The sequence below is a fragment of the Bacillus rossius genome, chromosome 11, assembly GCF_032445375.1.
Source record: "Bacillus rossius redtenbacheri isolate Brsri chromosome 11, Brsri_v3, whole genome shotgun sequence".
NCBI classification, from domain to species: Eukaryota; Metazoa; Arthropoda; class Insecta; order Phasmatodea; family Bacillidae; genus Bacillus; species Bacillus rossius.
This window is the reverse complement of record NC_086338.1, coordinates 59276497-59297936: the sequence shown is the minus strand read 5'-3', so window position 1 is coordinate 59297936 and position 21440 is coordinate 59276497. Positions and strand designations below refer to the sequence as shown.

General features: G+C 37.1%; 1 protein-coding gene across 1 annotated transcript in view; it reads right to left on the bottom strand.

The window, feature by feature from the left end:
• Positions 1–4522: 4522 nt before the first annotated feature.
• The window catches only part of LOC134536491 (cell adhesion molecule Dscam2-like), a 160424-nt gene continuing 143506 nt past the window's right edge, over positions 4523–21440 (bottom strand). The window contains exons 29-34 of the mRNA XM_063376213.1: positions 17508–17692; positions 9853–10131; positions 8956–9102; positions 8296–8398; positions 7172–7345; positions 4523–5760 (exon numbers count right to left, since the gene is read on the bottom strand). Of these exons, the coding sequence (XP_063232283.1) occupies positions 5709–5760; positions 7172–7345; positions 8296–8398; positions 8956–9102; positions 9853–10131; positions 17508–17692 (940 nt within the window). The 3' untranslated portion in view covers positions 4523–5708. The remainder of the gene's footprint in view (positions 5761–7171; positions 7346–8295; positions 8399–8955; positions 9103–9852; positions 10132–17507; positions 17693–21440) is intronic.

The window sequence follows — 21440 nt, the reverse complement described above, 5'->3', positions numbered from 1 at the left end:
GCATTGCATATTTAAACATTTTTAATGAAACTCAAAGTGTAGAGCGAAATACAGCTGTTTTCACGAGATGATGGACGCCATTTCTGAAAACATCATGCCGTTGGTCATAGATTGTAACACGGGAAACATTTAAATAGCAGTATTTTTATATCTCGAACGTAGTATTTTTTCTACCACCAAGCAAATCGATATTACTGATGAACGCCTCAAATGTGATACTTTGGCCTTTGTCTTTGCTCTTTGTGCTGTGCCTACAACGCAGAATTATACGGCTTGTTTATTATATCTTTGGTTATCAAGTGGAGAAAAACCTTTTGTACCAAAAAGATCCGAACTAATGTTAAAAATTAAATGAAAATGAGCCTCTAATCTGTACAAAAATAATAAAACTGGTTTTTATTAAGTTCCTGACATATTTTTCAAAAATTCTCTAAAAAGGTGCTGTAATACTTCAAAATGTTAACCACATTAATGATTAATTAGGATTGGTTGGTTAAATTCAGAATACTTAAAAATAGTGTAGATGGGTGGTTAGGTTAGGCACATTACAAATACTTAAGATCATTATGAATTACTAATTTAAAATACAACTGGGTAACTTAAGACGCCATTCTTAACTGTTTTAAAATATTTTTAATGTAACCAAGCTAATTGTTTGTTCACGTAATTTTCTATGTAGCAACCAAACCAATCATTCGCACAAGTCATAGTACTCTTAATGTACCTTACCCAACAACTTGTTGAACTGGTTAACATTTTTTGTGTGTCAAAATACCCTCTTAAAGAATGATTGGGGAAAAAAAGGAAGAAAAGAAAGCATTTACTTTTTTTTTTTGGAAAGGTGGTTATTTCCTTCAGAATTGTGAATCGATGCAGTGTTTCACATTTTTTTAAATACTTATAAAGATACCTTTTTTTAAGGCCTTTTAAGAACTTATAATAGTTTTATTCATTTTTAATATTAATTTAAGTACGTGGGTACTCCGGTTAGGGCTTTCGATCAGTTTAGTTAAATGTTATGTTGGCTATCTTTTCTTCAAAATTTTAAGTATTGTATTTTTAATGTTCTTTTTAACCGACTTCAAAAAAAAGAGGAGGTTATCAATTCGACTGTATGTTTTTTTTTTTTTTATGTTTGTTACCTCAGTACGTTCGACTGGGTGAACCGATTTTGATGATTCTTTTTTCATTTGAAAGCTGGTGCTTCCCGTGTGGTCCCATTTAAATTTGGTCCAGTTCTGACAATGGCATCCATGATAAAACCATATAAGTCTTAAATTTTCATTAAATGTGTGCGCGACAAAAGGACGAATAACTCAATATCACGCCAACCGATTTTGATAATTTTTTTTATTGGAAAAGACGTACTTCAAGGGTATTTTAATGAGAGTTTGGTTAGGTTCTGATCATGGGATCCATGACAAAGTAACGGAACTCTTCAATTCTTAGGAGCCTGCCATGGCGCTAATTAGCAATAGCAACATTTTTTTTTAAGTTTGTTATTTTAATTTCATTTAATTTGGTTAAACGTGACTTCAAGAGGTAGTTTAAAAAACATTTCATACCTGTATTTATATTTACGAACTTAAATTAAAAAGTATAAAATAAATAATACTTCAGAGTCCCTAAAAATGAAAAAAATAAACAAACATTTTAACAAAAAAAAAACAGACTTCAAAATAAACAATTCCAACACAAAATAATATGCACTAAAAAGTAAAAAAATAATTGTGTATTCTTCTACAACTTAATAATCAAATTACTTTTTCTACTCATCAATATGTATGTACGATCTATGTGTTTACCACGCAAGAAGGTAGGTAGGTACCAACCCACTTCAAATATAACTCAACACATACCTATAAATAACAAACAATGATCAAAATGTTTTATAGAGTTCTCCTAAGTAAAATGAAATGAAAAATATTAAACTACTTAAAAGTCAATCAAATTATTACGATAATATAATGTATTTTCAATTATTGTTATTTTTGGAGTCGGTGTCTGCCAAGTATGCTAGTTTATTTGTTTCCTTGGCTGACACCGATTCCAAAAATAACAATAATTGTAAATACATTATATTATCGTAATAATTTGATTGACTTTTAAGTAGTCTAATATTTTTCATTTCATTTTACTTAGGAGAACTCTATAAAACATTTTGATCATTGTTTGTTATTCATAGGTATGTGTTGAGTTATATTTGAAGTGGGTTGGTACCTACCTACCTTCTTGCGTGGTAAACATATAGATCGTACATACATATTGATGAGTAGAAAAAGTAATTTGATTATTAAGTTGTAGAAGAATACACAATTATTTTTTTACTTTTTAGTGCATATTATTTTGTGTTGGAATTGTTTATTTTGAAGTCGGTTTTTTTTTGTTAAAATGTTTGTTTATTATTTGTGTACTTAAGGATTGTATATATATACATATATACACACACATATATATATATATTAAGCTTCTTTAAGAGTACAGTAGAATCCCGCCGATGCGACCCCCCTCTGATGCGTCCATTCCGTTTATACGACTGTTTTTTGAGAAACAGTGAAAAATTTAAGCTGAGAAAGTCGAAAATTTGAGTAAAATCGGCTGAAAAACACTGTGTGTTCACATTTATCTTGGCGGGAGCTGTACTGTAAGCAGGCAGATATACAAAAGACGGATAAAAATAGATACCACCCCTCTAGACTGTCCACGCGGCAGTGTCTAGCCGAGCTCGGCGTGTCCACTATCGCACGAAAAGCAGACTCAGCTGTCATGTTATCTTACCCGCCCGCAGAAAAGCCGCTGTGGTAGCTTCTGCAGGAGCGTAAGAAACTCGTCCGGCCAGGCTGGCGGTAGCGGTGGCTTGACGTCATACGTGACGTGACGCTTACCTCTCCCATCCCCTGCTAATTCTTCAAGGCTCATCCCTCCCAGAGCCACAAACCATGTAAAAACACACACCCCCTTTTACCAACTAACATTTCAACACATTCCCTCCCTTATTTCAACCTTCTGCGTGAGAAACTGTCAGCTTCCTCCTCCCCTCCCATACCGCGTGCGACAAAAGCCAGCTTGTATAGTCCATTCTCGGTAAAATAAATATTTTTATGGGCTCCGCCGTTAATAAATACTTTATATGTTTAAGTTATTATGATACAACTTGTTTATTAGTCACACAGCAGTTTCAGCTGAAAAATCACTAATACCTCGAATTTTATTGAATAGAAAAATTTAGCAGGGTCGTAAATATATTTATTTTACTGCGTAGTTACTTTTCCGTCTGTATTCCAACGTGTTTTTTTTTACGCTGCCAAGGGACATGGAAAAGATAATTTCTTGAGCTGTCAAAATAAACATCGCTGACAGCAAGGGCGGAGCGCATCCTGTCGATCTGTTGCTGTGATTATCTACTCCAAAAACATGTCACAGCATTTCAGGATAGCATTGTTCTTATATCTTTCGTTTAACCGAATGTTTTCTACCTGATCCACATAAGTTCCATCGCCACGTTTTGAACAAAAATAACAACCAGCCAGCTAGCATTGCCGAACTCGCGTGACGCGAATTCATTTAGCGCGAGTAAATATCGGAACACATTGTTCGGGGTATGCGAGTCCGAGGTGTAATATGAATTTAAAAAGTTGTCTTTTTTACACCATAGACTATTTGAATATTAAATCTATGCGAATAAAGGTGATTTTTTATGTATTTGGATATATTTGGGGGGTTGGGGGGTAAAAATTGGCCCCGAATTCTCTATTGCGACCATTCCGTTTATAAGTCCGTTTTACCGGAAACCGTAAGTGTCGCATCAGCAGGATTCTACTGTATATCAAATGCTGAACTATATAACCAGGTGACAAATACCCTACGTGTTAACTTATTTTGTAATAGCTTTTGTTACTGCAGATTGGTTAAGTAAAATGTTAAAAAAGGTATTTATTTTAGGTTTATTTTTATTATGTTAGTATTTCAAATCCAAATTCCATTGCCAAATAAATAGGTTTGACTTTGCTAATGATTGTGTGTGTTTGCCATTGTTCTAGAAGTTTAAAGAGGAGTTAGAAATATTGAATTTCAGTTAATTATGTGGAAGTTCATTGCATAGAACTCTTTGCCAGAGAGTGATGGAGTTGTTCCATTAGTTTCTTTACTGTAACATTGGCAGGGATGTAACAGCATCGAGCATTACGTATTGCATATAAATATGACCGTCGTACTAAATGAGACACTGAAAGATGAATGTTCGACTAGCAATCGGAACCATTAAACTTTGTTTAAACCAAACCAGTTTTCTTTATTGCTACATACAATCAAACTCTCGTACAACTTATTTCATAACATTACTACAGAGAATACTGCTTTCAGTTATATAATTGTGAAATACATATATAGGAAAATAAAGTAACGATTGCTTTTCCCAAATTATGAAGTTTTGATTTAAGCCAGTAGTACATTAGAATTTTAAAAAATAAAGGTTCAAAATTTTAAGTTGGTTATATTTTGTAGAAAATAAATGAAAGTCTTCAGAGTTTGAACATTTATTACATTTTTACAATAACATTTCTGTATAAATTGTTATACCTCATTAATACAATCTTTAGCTAAGCAACAATGCTATTGTCAACCTTACAAACATTGTCATTAAGGAGAACTGATATTGCCTTCTTGTTTTTTAAATTTTTTTCCTTCAATTTTTGACTGTAAATTGCAACATAGAGCTTTTATACTGTGTTAGCTGATGCAAACATTTCTGTTAGATTTCAAAGCTTTCTTGCAAACAGCTGCGTGGTGATACTTTATAGTTGTATGCAAGATTAAAATGGAAAAGAAATCCCAACAAAACTTTTTGGGCACACATGACATAAAATCACATTTTCTTAATGGAAACACCCTCAAATACCCGGAGAATTTTGATGTATTTATGAATTTAAAGCTCACTATCAAAGTTTAATTAATTTTTTTTTATAATATATCTGATAACTTTTGCTAAATGATTTTAATTACTTTGGATGTACTGATATGTATTTGCATTAATTCAAATTAGCTAATATGGCTGTATCGGTAAGTAGTTATAGCAAGAAATGGACCAATGATAATCTTACAGTCATGTGGCATGTGATTTATATTTTGGCAACAAATGTGATACAGAACATTTAGTTAATGCTTTCAGTTTGCAGCTGATAATATTGTAATACAAATTTTATTATAAGAGTAAAAATGTAAAAATAATAAATTTATTTAAGATAATTTCATTATATTCTTCAGATAACCTTAGTTTTGATATGCATTTGTATTATACTTTAAAAATTTTATACCATCAAAATGATTAAAACATTTAATTTCAGCTAATATTTCACAGTTTTTCTTGAGTTATCAGATAATTAACTTTTTTTAAAAAAATTTCCATTTGCTTTTAACTTATAATTTTATCAGATATATTATTGCCAGTTAGGCTAAAATTTTGATACATTTTCTGAAATTGAAGAGAGAGCTACGAATTTAAAAACTAGTGAGGTAGTTCTGAAAAAAAAAAAAGAACAGGGTAAGCAGCTATCAGCTCGCCTTATTTTGATTCTGTCATAGGAAAAATATTAAAGATGAGAAGTGCAATGATAAAAAGTTGGCAGTTGATACAATTGCCTCACATTGTATATTTATTTAAAAATAATGGAACACTTCTAGTCTTGGACAGAACACGTCCACACCACACATCACACATCTATTGTGTAGTCTTGCTTCTCCCGATCCCGTTTTCGCCGATACCTGTAACAAAAAAAAATATTTTTCTAACACTAAAACTGTTGTACTGCTTCCATCAGATGTAGTAAGATATTTTAATTACATTGCTGTGCTGGTATAGATCTGTTTGTTTGAATACAAAACCAGTTCTCAAATCAGGGGGCTTATTTTGTCAGAGTTGGGATGTACTGTGGAAGTCTACACAGTTTTGATTAGTAATGATTTTATGGTTTTGTGTTATTTTTTTACCAAAAAGTTTTATTTTTAAGAATTTTTACATGTGTGGATGGGTGGATGTGGCAGGTGGGGTGTGTGGATGGATTGATTTGGCAGGTGGGGGTGTGGATGGGTGGATGAGGCAGGTGACGGGTGACGGGTGTGAATGGGTGGATATTGCAGGTGGGGGTTATGGATTGGTGGGATGGATGGGTGGATGTGGAAGGTGGGGAGGGATGGATGGGTGGATGTGGCAGGTGGGGGGTGTGGATGGGTGGATGTGGCAGGTGGGGGGTGTGGATGGGTGGATGTGGCAGGTGGGGGGGTTTGGATGGGTGGGTGTGAATGTGGCAGGTGGGGGGTGTGGATGGGCAGGTGGGTGGGTTTGGATGGGTGGGTGTGAATGTGGCAGGTGGGGAGTGTGGATGGTTGGATGTGGCAGGTGGGGGGTGGGGATGTGGGGGTTGGGGTGTATGGATGGAGGGTGTGAATGGTCAGATGTAGCAGGTGGGAGTATGGATGGGGGTCTGTGAACGGGTGGATGTGGAAAGTGGGTGGTGTGGATGGGTGGATGTGGCAGGTGGGCGGTATGTATGGGTGGGGGTGGACGGGTTAGTATGTTATGTGTGGGAGAGAGGGTGTGGTGTGGAAGGTGGGGTGTGAATGAGTGGGTGAGGGTTTTTTGGGTGGGGTGTGAATGAGTGGGTGAGGGTTTTTTGGGTGGGGTGTGGATGGCTGTGTGTGGGTACCTCACCTCACAACCCCCCCCCCCCCACCCCAAACACCACCTATACGCACTCACCCCCCTACACATTCACATACATTTACACCATTCCCTCACACCCACACCCTTACTCCAATCACACCCCCCCCCTACATACACCCACACCCCATCATATACCTTCACCCCCCCTCAAAGCACACCCCCACACACCTACCACCGGAGTGTGTGCTGTTAGTGTGGGTGCAAACTCAACCCACCCGCACTCTATACCACAGACTCACTCCCACACCAACCCTACATCCACCTCTTACACATACACCAATCCACACACTCCCTCACACCGACCACACTTACGCTCACAACTCACACCCACCCCCACTCCCAACACACAACCCACCTCTTACACATACACCTATCCCCCCACACACACACACACACACACGCACACACACGCGGGCGCCCGCTGGAGAAGGGATAAGGAGAGGGTGGGGGCACCTGTTGACGAGGGTGGACAGCTCCTTCTCCAGCTTCTCGTGCTGGAAGAGGGGCAGCGCGGGCGCCGTGGCCTTGCGATCACACCCGGCCCCCGGCGTGTCTGCCTGGCAGTCGGAGAAGGCACACGGCGGCTTCAGCGGCACCCTCTCCGGGCGCTCCTCGCCAGCAACGTGTCTGTTCAACCAGTCCCAAGCCACTTTAATCATTTTTCATACAAGTTAAAAATATATTAATAAATATGACAAATATAAAATTGATCTATTTGCAGGAACTTAACAATTTTAATATTTAGAAAGCTAAAACATTTTCAGATATTATTTCCTCATGATTTATGGGAAATGTAACCAAACATAATTATCTAATGTGCTAAAAAGTGCAATTCGGAAATGGCTTCCGGATGATATATAAAGTTTTGTTACTTCTAGCACTATAATGTAGTCAAAATGTTCACTAAAATGTTGGATATTTTTACGCACTTATTGGTATGTTTAGTTTTCAGTGCTGTATTGCTGCTGTGTACAAAACAGAGAGAAAGTATTTATAAAGTTTTTGAAAAGTTATTAATTTGGATGCTTTTCTTGCAGTGTTATCCCAAAATGGTTTTCTCCTTAAAAATTTGTTGTAGCTTATTTATCATGTCTTGGGAACATTTTGCTTAAGTAAATAGCAATTTAGTAGGAATAAGTTTAAATCTAATTTTTTATCTCTTAAATTTTGTAATTTTGTGAAGGCCATTCCTACATTCCTAGTAAGGTGTCCAATTTACATTGATTTTATTCTCACATATCCTGAAGTTTTTTTTTTTTTTGTAAATCTCTACCACTTCTCACTGATGATCTGTTCTCCCTCTTTACTCACTCCTCTGCAATCTATATACCAGCTTCCCTGCAACTCCTCTCTCCCTTGACCACCAAACAACCTTACCAGTCTTTCTATGATAACAGTAGAGCATTTTTGTTCCCCAATTTTTACAGAGGTTAAAACCGAATTCAAAATGTACATGAGTAACTTACAACACTTTAAATGAAACACGTCTAGATGTTTCTGCGAGAGCTAGTGTGCCGCACGGGCTTGAAAGGGACACTGACGGAACATACTGTCCTCGCTGCACATACTTGCACTACCTGGAAGGCGTCCCCCTCCATGCTCCGCGCTGCCGGAAGCGATGGTTCACCTCGGGCGAGGCCTCTGCCGACTCTGTGCTCGAGTCCAGCTCGTTCACCGAGTCTGTGCCAACACAGAACACAGCACTGTGTCCGTGCTATGGCATGCATCAACCAATTTCACCACTTTTCCAGACTTATTAATTAAATTTCCTTTCAACTTTTTTTGTCACAGGGTTATTGTTTTACATATAATAAGCAAATATTAAACAGTTGTTGAGATATATATATTCTCCCCCCTCCCTCTCTCTTCGCAGGAACATGCACATTTTTATTTTGGAAACCTTAAACCTTTTCAGAGATGATTTTCTCTTGATTTAAGTGGACAGTTTCCAAATAAACACACTTCCAGAATGATTCAGTTTATTTCCAATCTTTTTTTCATGACTTTTTGACCAGACTTTCAGTTTTGTTACTTTTTGTGACTTTCGTCAACTGTAGGTACACATCTTGTGCACTATACATGAACATTTGTGACTTACTTATGTAATTTGTTTAACCAGTTAACGAACATCCACAAATTGTTTTCAATTTCCCAAAAAAAAATTTTTTAAATTGATTGTGCTAGAATTCATGCACACGAGCAGTGAAGCAAGTGAAGATGGCGGTGACCGCGCTCACCGTCGTGCGGGGTGTGCAGCGACCTCTGGTGGACGCGGGCCGTCTTGTCCCCGCTCCCGCTCCCGCCCCGGCACTTGGCCCCGCGCTGCCGGCCCGCGTCGGCCATCGACACGGGCAGCGTCTGCTGGCTGGAGATGCACGAGATCTCTGCAGCACAGCGAGTCTCCGAGTCAGTGTCACCGAGAAGTGACCAAACTAAAGGACTGGTCATTAGCATCTCATGAAGATGATGTTGGGAGTCATTACACTTTAAATTTCAGCGTCATTTTTATAACCGGGCACATTGAATATTGATGGAATACATTTGGTGGGGAGTACCTCGAGAGAAAATCCAGTCTCGTACCACAGTTACAGACAAGACTACGTTGTCAATTGCAGTAAAAACTGAAATGCATGTCAAGACAACCATGATACCAAAATGCAAGTTAATACACCATTAGCACAGAAATGGAAGCTATATCATGGAATTAAGTAGCATTTAACCAAAACCAAATTTTAATTCAAATCATAAAAAATTAAATCTTTTAATTTTTTAAATTCAAGGAATATCTTTATTTCTGGACAAAAAATACTCCACCAAGTGCATGTGTCAGAAAAATTAAATTGTGCATCTTTCTTTTTATTGAAACACTTTTAAAACAAAAGTTTATTAATTTATTTATATTGTTCTGAATGTATCTGTATTAGACCAACTTAGTGCATATTATTTTATTGTGCAGCATATAAAATTTACCACTATTTTGGTGGAGGCAAGTACTACAAAACAGCTTCTATAAAAATGATAACACTGAATTCCTTTGTTTTAAGAACAAAATTAGATTAAAAATAAAACCTTAAAATCCATCTGTCTCTACTTAAAAGAAACTGCATCACCTAGTGTAGGTACTGACCACACACCTGAGCCTATTAACTGGTCAGTCAACTGACTCAATGGGGAATGGCAGGGGCTGTTACCCAAGCTGAGTCCGTCGGGCGGACTCTTGGAGGTGCAGCGCGGCCTGGGCTCCGCCCCGGGCTCGTGGGGCCGGCCGGCGCGAGCGTAGCGCTCCCCGCCGGGGGGCGGCCGGCCAGCGTAGCACTCGCTCTGCCCGAACGTCCGGAACTGCTTGGCGTAGTGCAGGGGCTGCTGCCCGGGCAGGCTGAACGTCGCGTAGGGGCAGATGTCGTAGTCCTCGCCTGCGGGACGCACAACCGTGTTGCGCTACTGCTGAAGCCAACGTAAGGTTTCATCTTGAGAAAGAAATCAGTTCCGCGCAGTTAGAAACTAGTGATGCACCGATTATACTTTGCCGATTACGATTACCGAATATCAGTTTTTGCGTAAAGTTGAAATAAAAAACAAAGTCTTTTACTCAATATTCCTACTTGAACACTGTTCTGTTTTTACTCGTCCTTTAACATCCTCAAACATAGATGGTATAACTACAGTACTCAAATGTTTCCTGGAAGGAAGTTCATACTTTGGTACTGCTTTCTCCATTAGTAGCTTAAACACTTTGTTATTGACAATATCGACTGGTTGCATTGAAGGCTTCCATGAGCTTCATGGGAAAGTGTAAACAGGTGAAGTACATTCACGTGAACCTTCAACTGCGTGTAACACTATCCTTAAAAATACTAAATAAACTATGCTGAGTAAATAGTGTTCAAAAAGGGTAATCTAACAATTATAGCCAAGGATGGATGCAAAGGTTGAATTAGCAAGAAATGACTTAAATACATTTGTTTAATCCTGGGCAAAAGCCTCGCGTAAAACCTTATACATTCTTTCACATACAAAAGTAGTACTGAGTATTTATTAATACTGATAGCAAGAAAAAGCAGCGGTACAAATGCCACGGCAAAATACGTGAACGCATATCCATGTTTTCTTTAGGATTAAATAATTGATAGAATACATAATAGAAACTTGATAGATACTTGATGGATAGAAATTTTACAATTAAGTGTTAACGCTTACACACAGGGATAATGAATGTCGTTAACACAGACATGCCTCATTAGAGAATACAAAAAACGTCAAATGAACATGCAGGCGACCGCGGCCTAACCTACACTAGGCGGTATAAGCTTACTGTAAAGCATGATAAAGCATGATATAAAAAGAAAACTCACAAATTAATACATTAAATACATTACGTAAAAACAAGTCCTAACGAAGACTGTAGACCAGACGGGGAGAAACGTCAAACAAACTATACATTGTATTAATACAAAACGAGCAAGGAAAACAATAAATGCCAAATAGAATTTAGACGGTGACGGCTGAAATAAGAATTTATAGTACAGCTATTACCAAGTACCGATTACATTACTGTAAGGGTCACCACCTTACAACACTTACGTGCATTCTCCCCGCTGTCACACTCTCTCTCTAAAGCAAGTATCTGACTACATGCTTAATTCACGACCAGCACCGACTGTGTGCTAACAAACAAGAAGAGCCTTCAAGGCATTACACCTAGTTTTAATTAAGCAAGAGGGCGCCACGCGCATGCGCAGACACCTCACGACGGGAAGTCAGACACAGCACTGGACGCAGAGAGGGGGGGGAAAGTAGGAAGGGAAGGAGCGCCGAAGCCCGCCGCGCGGCGCGAAGTTCAAGTGACGCGCACCGACCACTTCAGCATGTCAACAAAGATCATTTCTGCAACAGCTTGAGTCATTTCTTGTGCTCTTGGATCAGTGGGCAAGTACTTTATTTTTTTTGATACCATGGCTGGTAATGTTGTTTGTGACAGTGCATGTTTTTCAGGTGGTCTAGGAGTGACATCAGGATCATCTACTTCACTTTCCCAACTTTTATTTATTTTTTCTGAAATCACTTCACTGGAATGAAATTTTTTTGCGTGGTTCCTCTTGTTTGTAGTTGTGTACGACTTCTGGTTCCCGCAACGGCCTCGTGAGATGAGTGTTCCACATATTAAGCATTTTGCTTTAGATTCACTTATTAAATCCACCGAGAAAAATTTCCATATGTCACTTTTCGAATTTGAAGACGTCATTATGTTGATAAACAATCAAAATACAAAGCTAAACTACAATGTGTTTACGTTAATGGCCATTGTCTACTGAAAAAAAACTGCAGTATTCAATATTCATGAATTACTTTTGCAGTGTTGCCAACTTCAATTCTGATCGTCACTTGTGCAAACATTATGGTTGCAATTTGGTATTTTATTTTAGTAACTCCCGTTAATGACTAAAAAGAACTACATTTAAAAAAATGCCAAATAATCACCATTTCAGTTTATTATTTACTAATTAGCATCACGTGAGCCTACTTTTCTCAATCCTTTGAGGGGGAATTATGTAGCGGCAGTGGAATGTGAACCGATGGCGCTATTGTGTATTTGTGCGTGTTGTCCGTTCCAACCTCACATCATACATAACAAACATGGCCGACATACGGTACGCAGTGAAAATTAGTTAGGCGCATTGTTTCTATGGTACCATGTCTAATTTTTTTTTTCAGACTTACATTTACTAATATAAGTAACATATGCCATATTGTGAATTGTGACAGCTTTAAAAATGCATTTATTTTCTTAACTAAATATTTTGTGCGAAGAAATCACGTGTGTGATTTGGCTGTGGCCATGGTAAATATTGTGACAATAATACCATTCACGACGTTAACTTAACAGGATAAATTGTACAGTAAGTAATTGAATTGAAAGAGGTAAATACTGTAAATAGTAAACGGGGCAGTTATGTATGTACCAACACAATTCACGAAACAAGCAAATATTATTAGGTGAGTGTATCTATGTACACTCCGAGACGTTGACATTCCCTACCTTCCACGGTCATATTCGTTAAGAGATTTCAGCCGTTTGTAGTTTAAATTCAAGAATTTATTAAGGTTTAAACTTTAAACGTATTTGTTTTCTTTCAAGTCGTATGGGTTTCAGCAACAAATTTTACAATAATCGGCAATCGGTTATAACCTAACCTGGTAATCGCCGATTACGATTAATCGGCAATGGGTCAATAATCGCAGTTGCCGATTAACCGGCTGCATAATCGGTGCATCACTATTAGAAACGCATTCTGAGGAAAGTTTGGACAGGGATTCTAAGTAGCACCTTTTCTTTTGTCACTCTTTGAGCTGAAAAAATTTGGGTGCGTCTAAAAATCATTTGCATCTTATATTCATTGAATTTATTTGATTGGTGATGCACCTTTATTTTTGGTAAAAACTCTTTAAACCAGGACCTACCAGACCATGGTCATGCTGGACTATCAATTTTCCTGGATTATTGAACATCAAAATAGTTTTTAACGGGAATACCAAAAAATATATATATATATATTCTACAATGATAGTTCAAACAATTTGTAACAAGCTTCTCTATGGATGTACACTGTACAAACATGGTAATATAACCCACTAGAAAACAAATCCACTGGAAAAAAAATGAATGCAAGAGGATCGAATCGAAGAACACCGGATTGAAGAGTGCTGACTGGATTGAGTTTTAAAGATTTCAAAATGACATACGGCTTACAATATTGATGACTTCCTCCCCTTGCCTGCATGCTCAAGAGAAAAGGGGGCGCCTAGTCAACAGACACATCAAGATAAAGCTGATAATCATAGGTGCAGCATATAAGTGAGGAACAGAATGGTTTAAGACTTAGCAGGCATGACCAAGGTAACATTCCTGATAAAAGATATTAAGATGCTGGCTTTACATGAACTCTGCTATAATATGGTTATAAAATTAAAAAAGGACTCGTCCACAGTAATTGAATTGAGTTACAAACCTACGTAAATAAATTAGCTTGTAATTGAAACAATTAAAATGTAAGAAAATGTGTTAGGTTTTAACATCATTTAGAAATTTAACTACAATTTTGTAAGTTCTTTGATCATTTTTAAATTTTAAATCTTACACTTAATTTAAATTAAATCCTTAACGAATCAAAAAATTTCTATTACAACACTGCAATTTCAGATAAAAAATCTAATTGTAAAGCACAAAACTAGCTCACCTATTTCTTAAAGACAATTTAAAATTTGAATCACGGTCAAGCTGTGTCGATTCTGGTTTTCAGTGTTCTTTAATCACTCCAAGCGAGCGCAAGGGTGTATCCTTGCTATGGGTTAAGGAAAATTCTTTCCAGATTTTTCCTTCACTTAATGGCATATGTTCATCTATTTAAAGAAAAAAAAATATGTAAAACTTTTCATGACAGCCCGTTCTTTCTATACTAATATTATTAATTTTTTTTTGGTAATATTCAACAAATGTGTTAATATATTTGTAAATTTCTAATTTTTCAATGCATCTTCTGCCTTTTTCTCTTTTTATTTCCACATCGGAAGATTGCTAACCAGCTACATACACTACTAACCCACAAAGCCAGCGACAGTTTTAGAAAATAGGAGGTAAGGAAAAGTATTTAATTTTTTTGTCATTTTATCATTGTATTCTTGTAAAAGAATTGCTCGTCTTTAAAAGATGCAATAAACTAAACAAACCACCTCGGCAGGGCCACGATGATGAGAGGGCCGGATTGTGGGGGGGGGGGGGGGGGGGGGGGTGGTTCCCGGTTAAGTTTCGAGAGTATGTTAATGTTCAAGTTTGCCCTGACAGGATGAAAATTACGCTATTTTTAATGGAATTCATAGGAAAACTTACAAGTAAAATTACACGCACAGATGACACATTTTCAGTTATGACTACAGTCATGTTTTTTTTATTTATTTTTTTAAATGTGGCATTTTATTAGTTATACATTACTTAAAATAATATCAGGGGAGGATGCCCAACAAAATTATTGGTTTTTGGGCCTTAGGTTTTATCAACAGCCAGTGGACAGGTCCCAATTTGTTTGTTTTTTTCTGGGTGAAATACTATAGTGTATTCCAGGCCAGACAGAGCAATACTAAATCTATTATACCTATCAATTTTTTTGTTTTAACACCAGTAAGATATTTAAATAATAAATTGTACGGTGGTTGAGATAGTTGCTGACTGCAGTGGCGGCATGCCAGGCTAGGCATGGACGGTCGCGATCGGCATAGGCGCACAAGGAAGGTGCCGCCGTGGGCTGAAATAAGTAGATTTCTAAGTGTTTTGCTGCTATGCAAACTACAGTAATAACAATAATGTGAGACTTAATTTTAAAAGAAAATTACAACTGGATTGTTGACTGGGTTAAAAAATTTGTTTGCATGTGATTCGCATAAGGAAGTCCTGTGCAGCCTTAGCCGGGCCACACATTGCAAAAATTCTACCAAAGCAAGAAAATCTCAGTGGTTTATAAAGCATGCAAGTTGCAAGGTGTCACCAAACCCATTACTTGAAATTGAAAAACAGTATAAAAAAAATTTCTTCCCCAGGCATCTTTCAATGAATTAAGATTTATTGTGAGATCATATGAAATTTTCAATAATTTGGTTGAAAAGGGTTATTTTCCTTCACAGTGAAAAAGTTTTAACTAGAGGTGGGACGATACCACACTTTCGATACTCGATTCTGTATTGTTTTTTCAGTTCGATACTTTCGATACTCCAGAGAAAAATATTTCCCCATTAAGTAAAAATTATTACAAATAACATAAATTAGTTTTAAACTATACAAATTCAATCTATCATACCAGCACAATATCAGATTAAACTTAAATACATAATGTGTAAATAATTGCATTATATTAATGAAAGATATGAATTCATCATTATATATACATATAATAAAACCACCAGAAATATGAAATACAGAACATAATCAAGTAAAGCTGACATGAGAAACAGTGGCCTTACAAAATGTTCGAAGTCCTTTCTTGGAGGGGGGGAAAAGTCACCAAGCCTAAATTAGAAATTAAAAAAAAATTAGGCTATTGTAAAAAGAAAATCAGAAATTTTTGCTTGTTTGTTTCATTTTACAAACAACTTTATGCAACAGAACAATTTTCAATAAAATTTTAACTTCAGAAACGTAAAATACAAAACAATCCGATCGTAAGAAAACAATAATAAACGGGTATATTCAGTTCAAAGATTAATGAATGCACAAAATATGAGATCCGTGCCTTGGTAAAGCGCGTGCACCCTTTTCATAATCATTGCTAGTTTGCGCCACTAGTCTCGCTTGGTGCTGGCCATAGATGCTACTAGAGAAGTGCACAGTCTTCCTGATACTATCAATATCTATGGTGCGATAAAGTTATTTTCTTACGTTTGCAAAGGTAAACAATGAACGTTTTTCAAAATAAAAGAATTAATTAAAACGTAATTTATCAGGAGGAATATATCTAACAAAAAAATTAGTGAATTTTAGGACTTTTCCGCTTCGTGAAAACGTATGAAACGGGAAATTAATGATTTTATAAGTGTATGTTCCGGGAAAGTAAACCATTGTAAATATAGTACTTTCGGCGGGACCAAAATTAATCGGCGTATGACACGGGAAATTGTATGAAACGGGAACGTATCATCGAGGTTCTACTGTAGTTGTATTTTGTGCAATGGTGACTCAAAACTTAATTCAATACAAATGAACAAGCATTCCGGTATCGAAAAAATGTATCGAACTTACAGTTTTGATACTCGATACTTTGCGATACCGTCAAGTATCGAAGGTATCGAGGTATCGAAAATCCCATCACTAGTTTTAACTAGTAATAATGTGATGTATATAACAAAAACATCATCTTTGCCTCCTATGTACATAATGTCTGAGTCTTTAAAAAATTTTTGGAATACTCACTTCAAATACGGAGGGCAGAAAAACAAGACGTGAAAGTGGGTCGATGCTTGCGTTGTGTTTATTGTGAGTAGCATAGTTTATAAACAAGTATATTTTAATATCATTATTGAACTTTTTGTACCTTGTATTTGTTGCATAGTTTATGAACCCTGCCTTTAGACCTTGATTATAAAGATTGAAAGAATGTAAGAACATAAGATGCAAAACGTTCAGGATCCATGTTCTAGGAAACCATTTTGTAAACTATGCAAAGTGCAATAACGCAACGCAAGTAACTTCTAGCTCTCTATTGTTTTGTATCACATTTTTGACTGTCATATCTGAAGGGAAGTTTTTCGAAGAAAAAAAACTTTTTAAAGACACATACTTTAGGTGTATAGAAGCTCCCAATGTTCTTATTGTTATAAATAGAGACCCGGAAATTTCGCGGATTCATTTAGTCGCAAGCTAGAATGCAAACCTTCACACTCTAGCACTGTGTTCATGATTGGCACGCGGTTGTTTGAACACGCCCGTCTACGACCGTGAGCCAATGATGCCCAGCTAGGAGAGAAGTAAGCAAATCAGGTAGTGCCAAATAACGAGGATAAAAATGTTCTCGCTAAGAAATCAACCAATGGGAGAGTAAACATGGGTCGAGCACACCTATAACTTTGAATTCTATCCTGAGGCCAGAGGAATCCGTGAAATTTCCAGGTCTCTAGTTATAAACAACATGTATACACTTGTAAAACTTTCATACAGTGAAAGAAAATTATATTTTATAATCAAATTATTGAGATACGAAGCCTGGGGTGGAAATTAGTTTTCTACTGTTGCTCTCCCGAGTGTCACCTGACGTGTTGCTGCCCTTCTGCACACTGAGGGAGGAGTCTGCCTTCCGGGTGGAGGAGGGGGAGCAGGCGGGCGCCGCCTGCCTCGCCTCCTGCTGGCTGGAGTTGCGCTGGTTCTCCTGCTCCGCCAGCGTCCTGGCCTCCGCCACGTGCCCGGGGCTGCCCGGCTTGTAGCCCGAGTGGTGCCTGCACAGCGGGCATCGCCAGGACTAGATACCTTAGTCTCTCAACTAACTGAGCTTTGATTAAACGAGTCTCCGTGTCATCCGAGCCAACTTGTAGCGCCATTACCAGCATAGACTGTTCAAAAATTTGCTTGAGGACCTAGAAAATGGACTAACCGTAGTCAAAAAAAGTCCAAAGAAAGTTAACCTCAAAGATGCCATTTACTTTTCGGGCAAATGATGGAGTAACGCGGAAGAATCTACACTGAAGTAAAACAGAAAATTATCTCCACTAAAAATGATACCTTTGGCCCAACTGAAAACCAGGACGGTTCTGTTATCAAGATTTCACTTATACCAGGTTGCCGCAGTTTATGTTAAACTCGGTTAATCAAGACTCTACTCCACCTACCTTTTACATAATAATGTAGGCCACCTGAGCTAACCAAATCTGCACTTTAATAATTACCATTTGTAGGGATGTGCGAATCCTTGATTTTCAGTTTGGTTCGAATCCGATTCGAATCCCTGGCAATATTTGAGATATGAATCCGATTCCGAATATTAAGCACAGAATAATTAAAAATAATGTGTGTTCTCTTTTTTCTAACTGGAACTACTGGCAATTATTTATTACACTGAGATTGAAATGTGTATAATTATGTAAACTTAATTAATAAAAAACTCTTTAAAATATGAGAACCAAAACATATTCGATTCTCCAACTCAATAGTAATAAACTGCACGCCACAGGGAAATCTCAGTTTTATAAACGTTTCAGCAAACGAAACCATTTTTTCTCCAATAAATAGCCAAGACTTTTTTTTCTTGTAGGTATGTACGTAATTGTTTTTAGTTTATAGTTGCTATACGACGAAATTCGTAATTATAGTTTAAGCTCTCGAAATCTCGAAATTCTTTTAATCTCACTGGGTTAATTATTTAATTTACATATCTTTCTTTGATACATCATATTATAAATACTTACGTAATAGTAGCCTAATTTTATTTTTCACTGCTAGAATTTTTGAGCCGTATTAAATTAATTTATAACTTTTGTGAATATTCGTAATACTGTTCGAATCCATGTACGTACAACGATTCCGGGTTCGGGTAATTGTGGATTCGAACCGTACCCGAAAATATCGGGTACTCGCACCCCTAACCATTTGCCTTATTTCCCCCGAAGCCGCTAATCTGAAGATTACAGCTCAGTGTATCGACACATGACACGCTGGCGAGGTTTCATTCAACCAACTAACAAGTAATGGGGAAATGGAACAAAGGTTACATTTTAGTCCAACTTCTTTAATTTAAATAGAAATATTCCTAACTGAGCCTGTTTCATTCATACTTTCAATGTATTGTATTTCATTGTTGGACATTTTTTCCTTGAATAACTCTAGGTGAAAACCTGAAAACCATTAAAATAATTCAATGGCATTGAAAATAACTTCAAAGAAATTAAAACTTAACATAGGATCAACAAAAAATTACAATGAAGTTTAGCCATAAAAACAGAAAATCAACTTATAATAAGTGGATCAAAACCTAATTTGCCCTAAGGCAGTCATTAACAACTCACCAATGATTGATTGTAGCACCTCTAGCAGGGAGATTGAGGTTATTCGCACGTCAGCATGTGAAACTATGATTATCTGCTCAAAGCAGATCAATTACAGCAAGGAAGACAGGTAACAGATCTCAGAAATTACTGTGGGCTTTGTGCTCATAAATTTGAGCGATGCAGTAAGGAAGAGAGGGGTGAGTTAGAATTGAACCCTGACACTTGCCACGAGAGCTTGACCCAGCAATCACCCACACCGGGGTTCCCTTCGCTGAGGACGGGGAAAGGTAGAAAATGCACTTCACACCCTTAAGAAGCATTCTTTATTTAACACAGAGGGAATGTTAGTGGAGAGGAGAGTGGCATTTAGGGTGTTTAAAGCCATACTCCATAAACTCTGACTTACCAATACACTTATGTAGTTTTCTAACATGTCCCTTCACATATTTTATAACTCTACAGAACACAAACAAACTGCATCCGTTGTTCTGACGTCATCCAGGGGCTACGGCCTTCTTACCATCCACCCTTCACTCCTCTCTGGCATCTGGTCTCGCGAGGTACGTGTGAGACGCTTTGAATGGCGGGCCCACCACTCTATGAAGAGTCTGTGCTCCGCATTCCTAACTAATTATAATGTCATATTTATTATCTGTTCATTTCCTGTTGCTCCAAGGGTAGAGTTTTTATTTTTACACAGTCTCAACGAACATCTTTAAGACTTTTATTTATTTGATTGTATTTGCAAATAGAATGGATACAAATATAATCAAATAAGAGCAGAGGGCTCCTGAAGTTGACTTTTATAAATATTAGAATATAAATTGTGTTTTTAACAAGGATTGTCTTTACATGGCTTGTGATCATCTTACAAGATCAACTGCGTACGTATTATTATCTAGTGTCTGTGTCATGTTTTTTAAATAGCTAAACTGTATTTTGTGCGGTGTGGAGACACCGTCCAGCGGCCGTCTCATCCCAGTTGAACTTCCGTCACCGCCCGAGGCTGGATGCTGCCAGCAGGGACATCAACGTCACACGCTACTGATAGTTTACTACTGCTCGTCTTAAATCTTCTAAAAACCTTTTTGTAACATCTTCAGAGGCCACCTCGGGAGGCTGATTGTTTTACTAAATAATTGTACCCTTAATTGGGGCTTCAAAATTGACGCTAGTGCTAATGTATGAGCTGAACTGCATCTAAGTTGATTCCTGCAGTAGGGCATTTTAACCGTTTAATTATTGTCATGAAGCATGTAATATGTTTTACTGAAACCACACATTACTCTTTGACAAGTGTATGTGGAACGCCAGAACGCACGTGTCCAAGAAGCATTAAGCGTGTTTGTTGCTCAGAGTGGACCAGATATTTGCCAAGGCATCACTGTAAGGGGTTTGAGTTGTGTTTTTCCCCATGTGGGCTATGCCACGCCTTGAAGCACGAGTCTCACTGGGTCTGTGCAGTGTGCACCCGTAACAGACGCATTCTCATTCACAGCTGTTCACGAGTCTTACCTTCTAACAGCTTGATGCCAAAAAAATTATGAACACTCATTGCCAGCAAGGGAATTATGAAAGATTTCAGCCTAGCTATTTTCTGGAAGATTAATGTTGATACAGAATTCGTATTCACTTTTATTTATATAGTTATTTAATTATTTATCATATGCTAAACTAGTACTGCTGCACATATTCTTAATTTCAGTAAATGAAAGTTTGCATAATATTGCTTGAAATGTCAATGTGTTTTCTTCAAAACACTACCCAAAATTATAGCAGGGTGTAATAATTTACAATAATATGTCAAATTCTGTGCTTTACTCATAAATTGTAATAAACTTTGTTCCATTGGCTTGAATGTAGTTTTTTTTACTTTTGTTTCTATTAACAGTTTAACTTTTTAAAAAATGTTTGCTGAGAATATTACCAGAAATATTATTAGTTACTGATAATTGTTGGTTTTCATGCTTTATAAGTGATAAATGTTTTTGCCAAAGTCTCTTAAAGTCAAGTGTGGATTTTTTTTTATGAAATTAAAACCATGTCAAATGTAGAAGCATCTAACTCTCCATGGTAGTGGCTAGTTATTACTTCCTAATTTGCTTTTTCTTTAGAAGCTAAGAAGCAGTATATTTAGCATCAACTAAAATTCAATCTCACTGAAGTTAAATTGAAAAACCTATTTAAAAAGCTTCTGAGTACT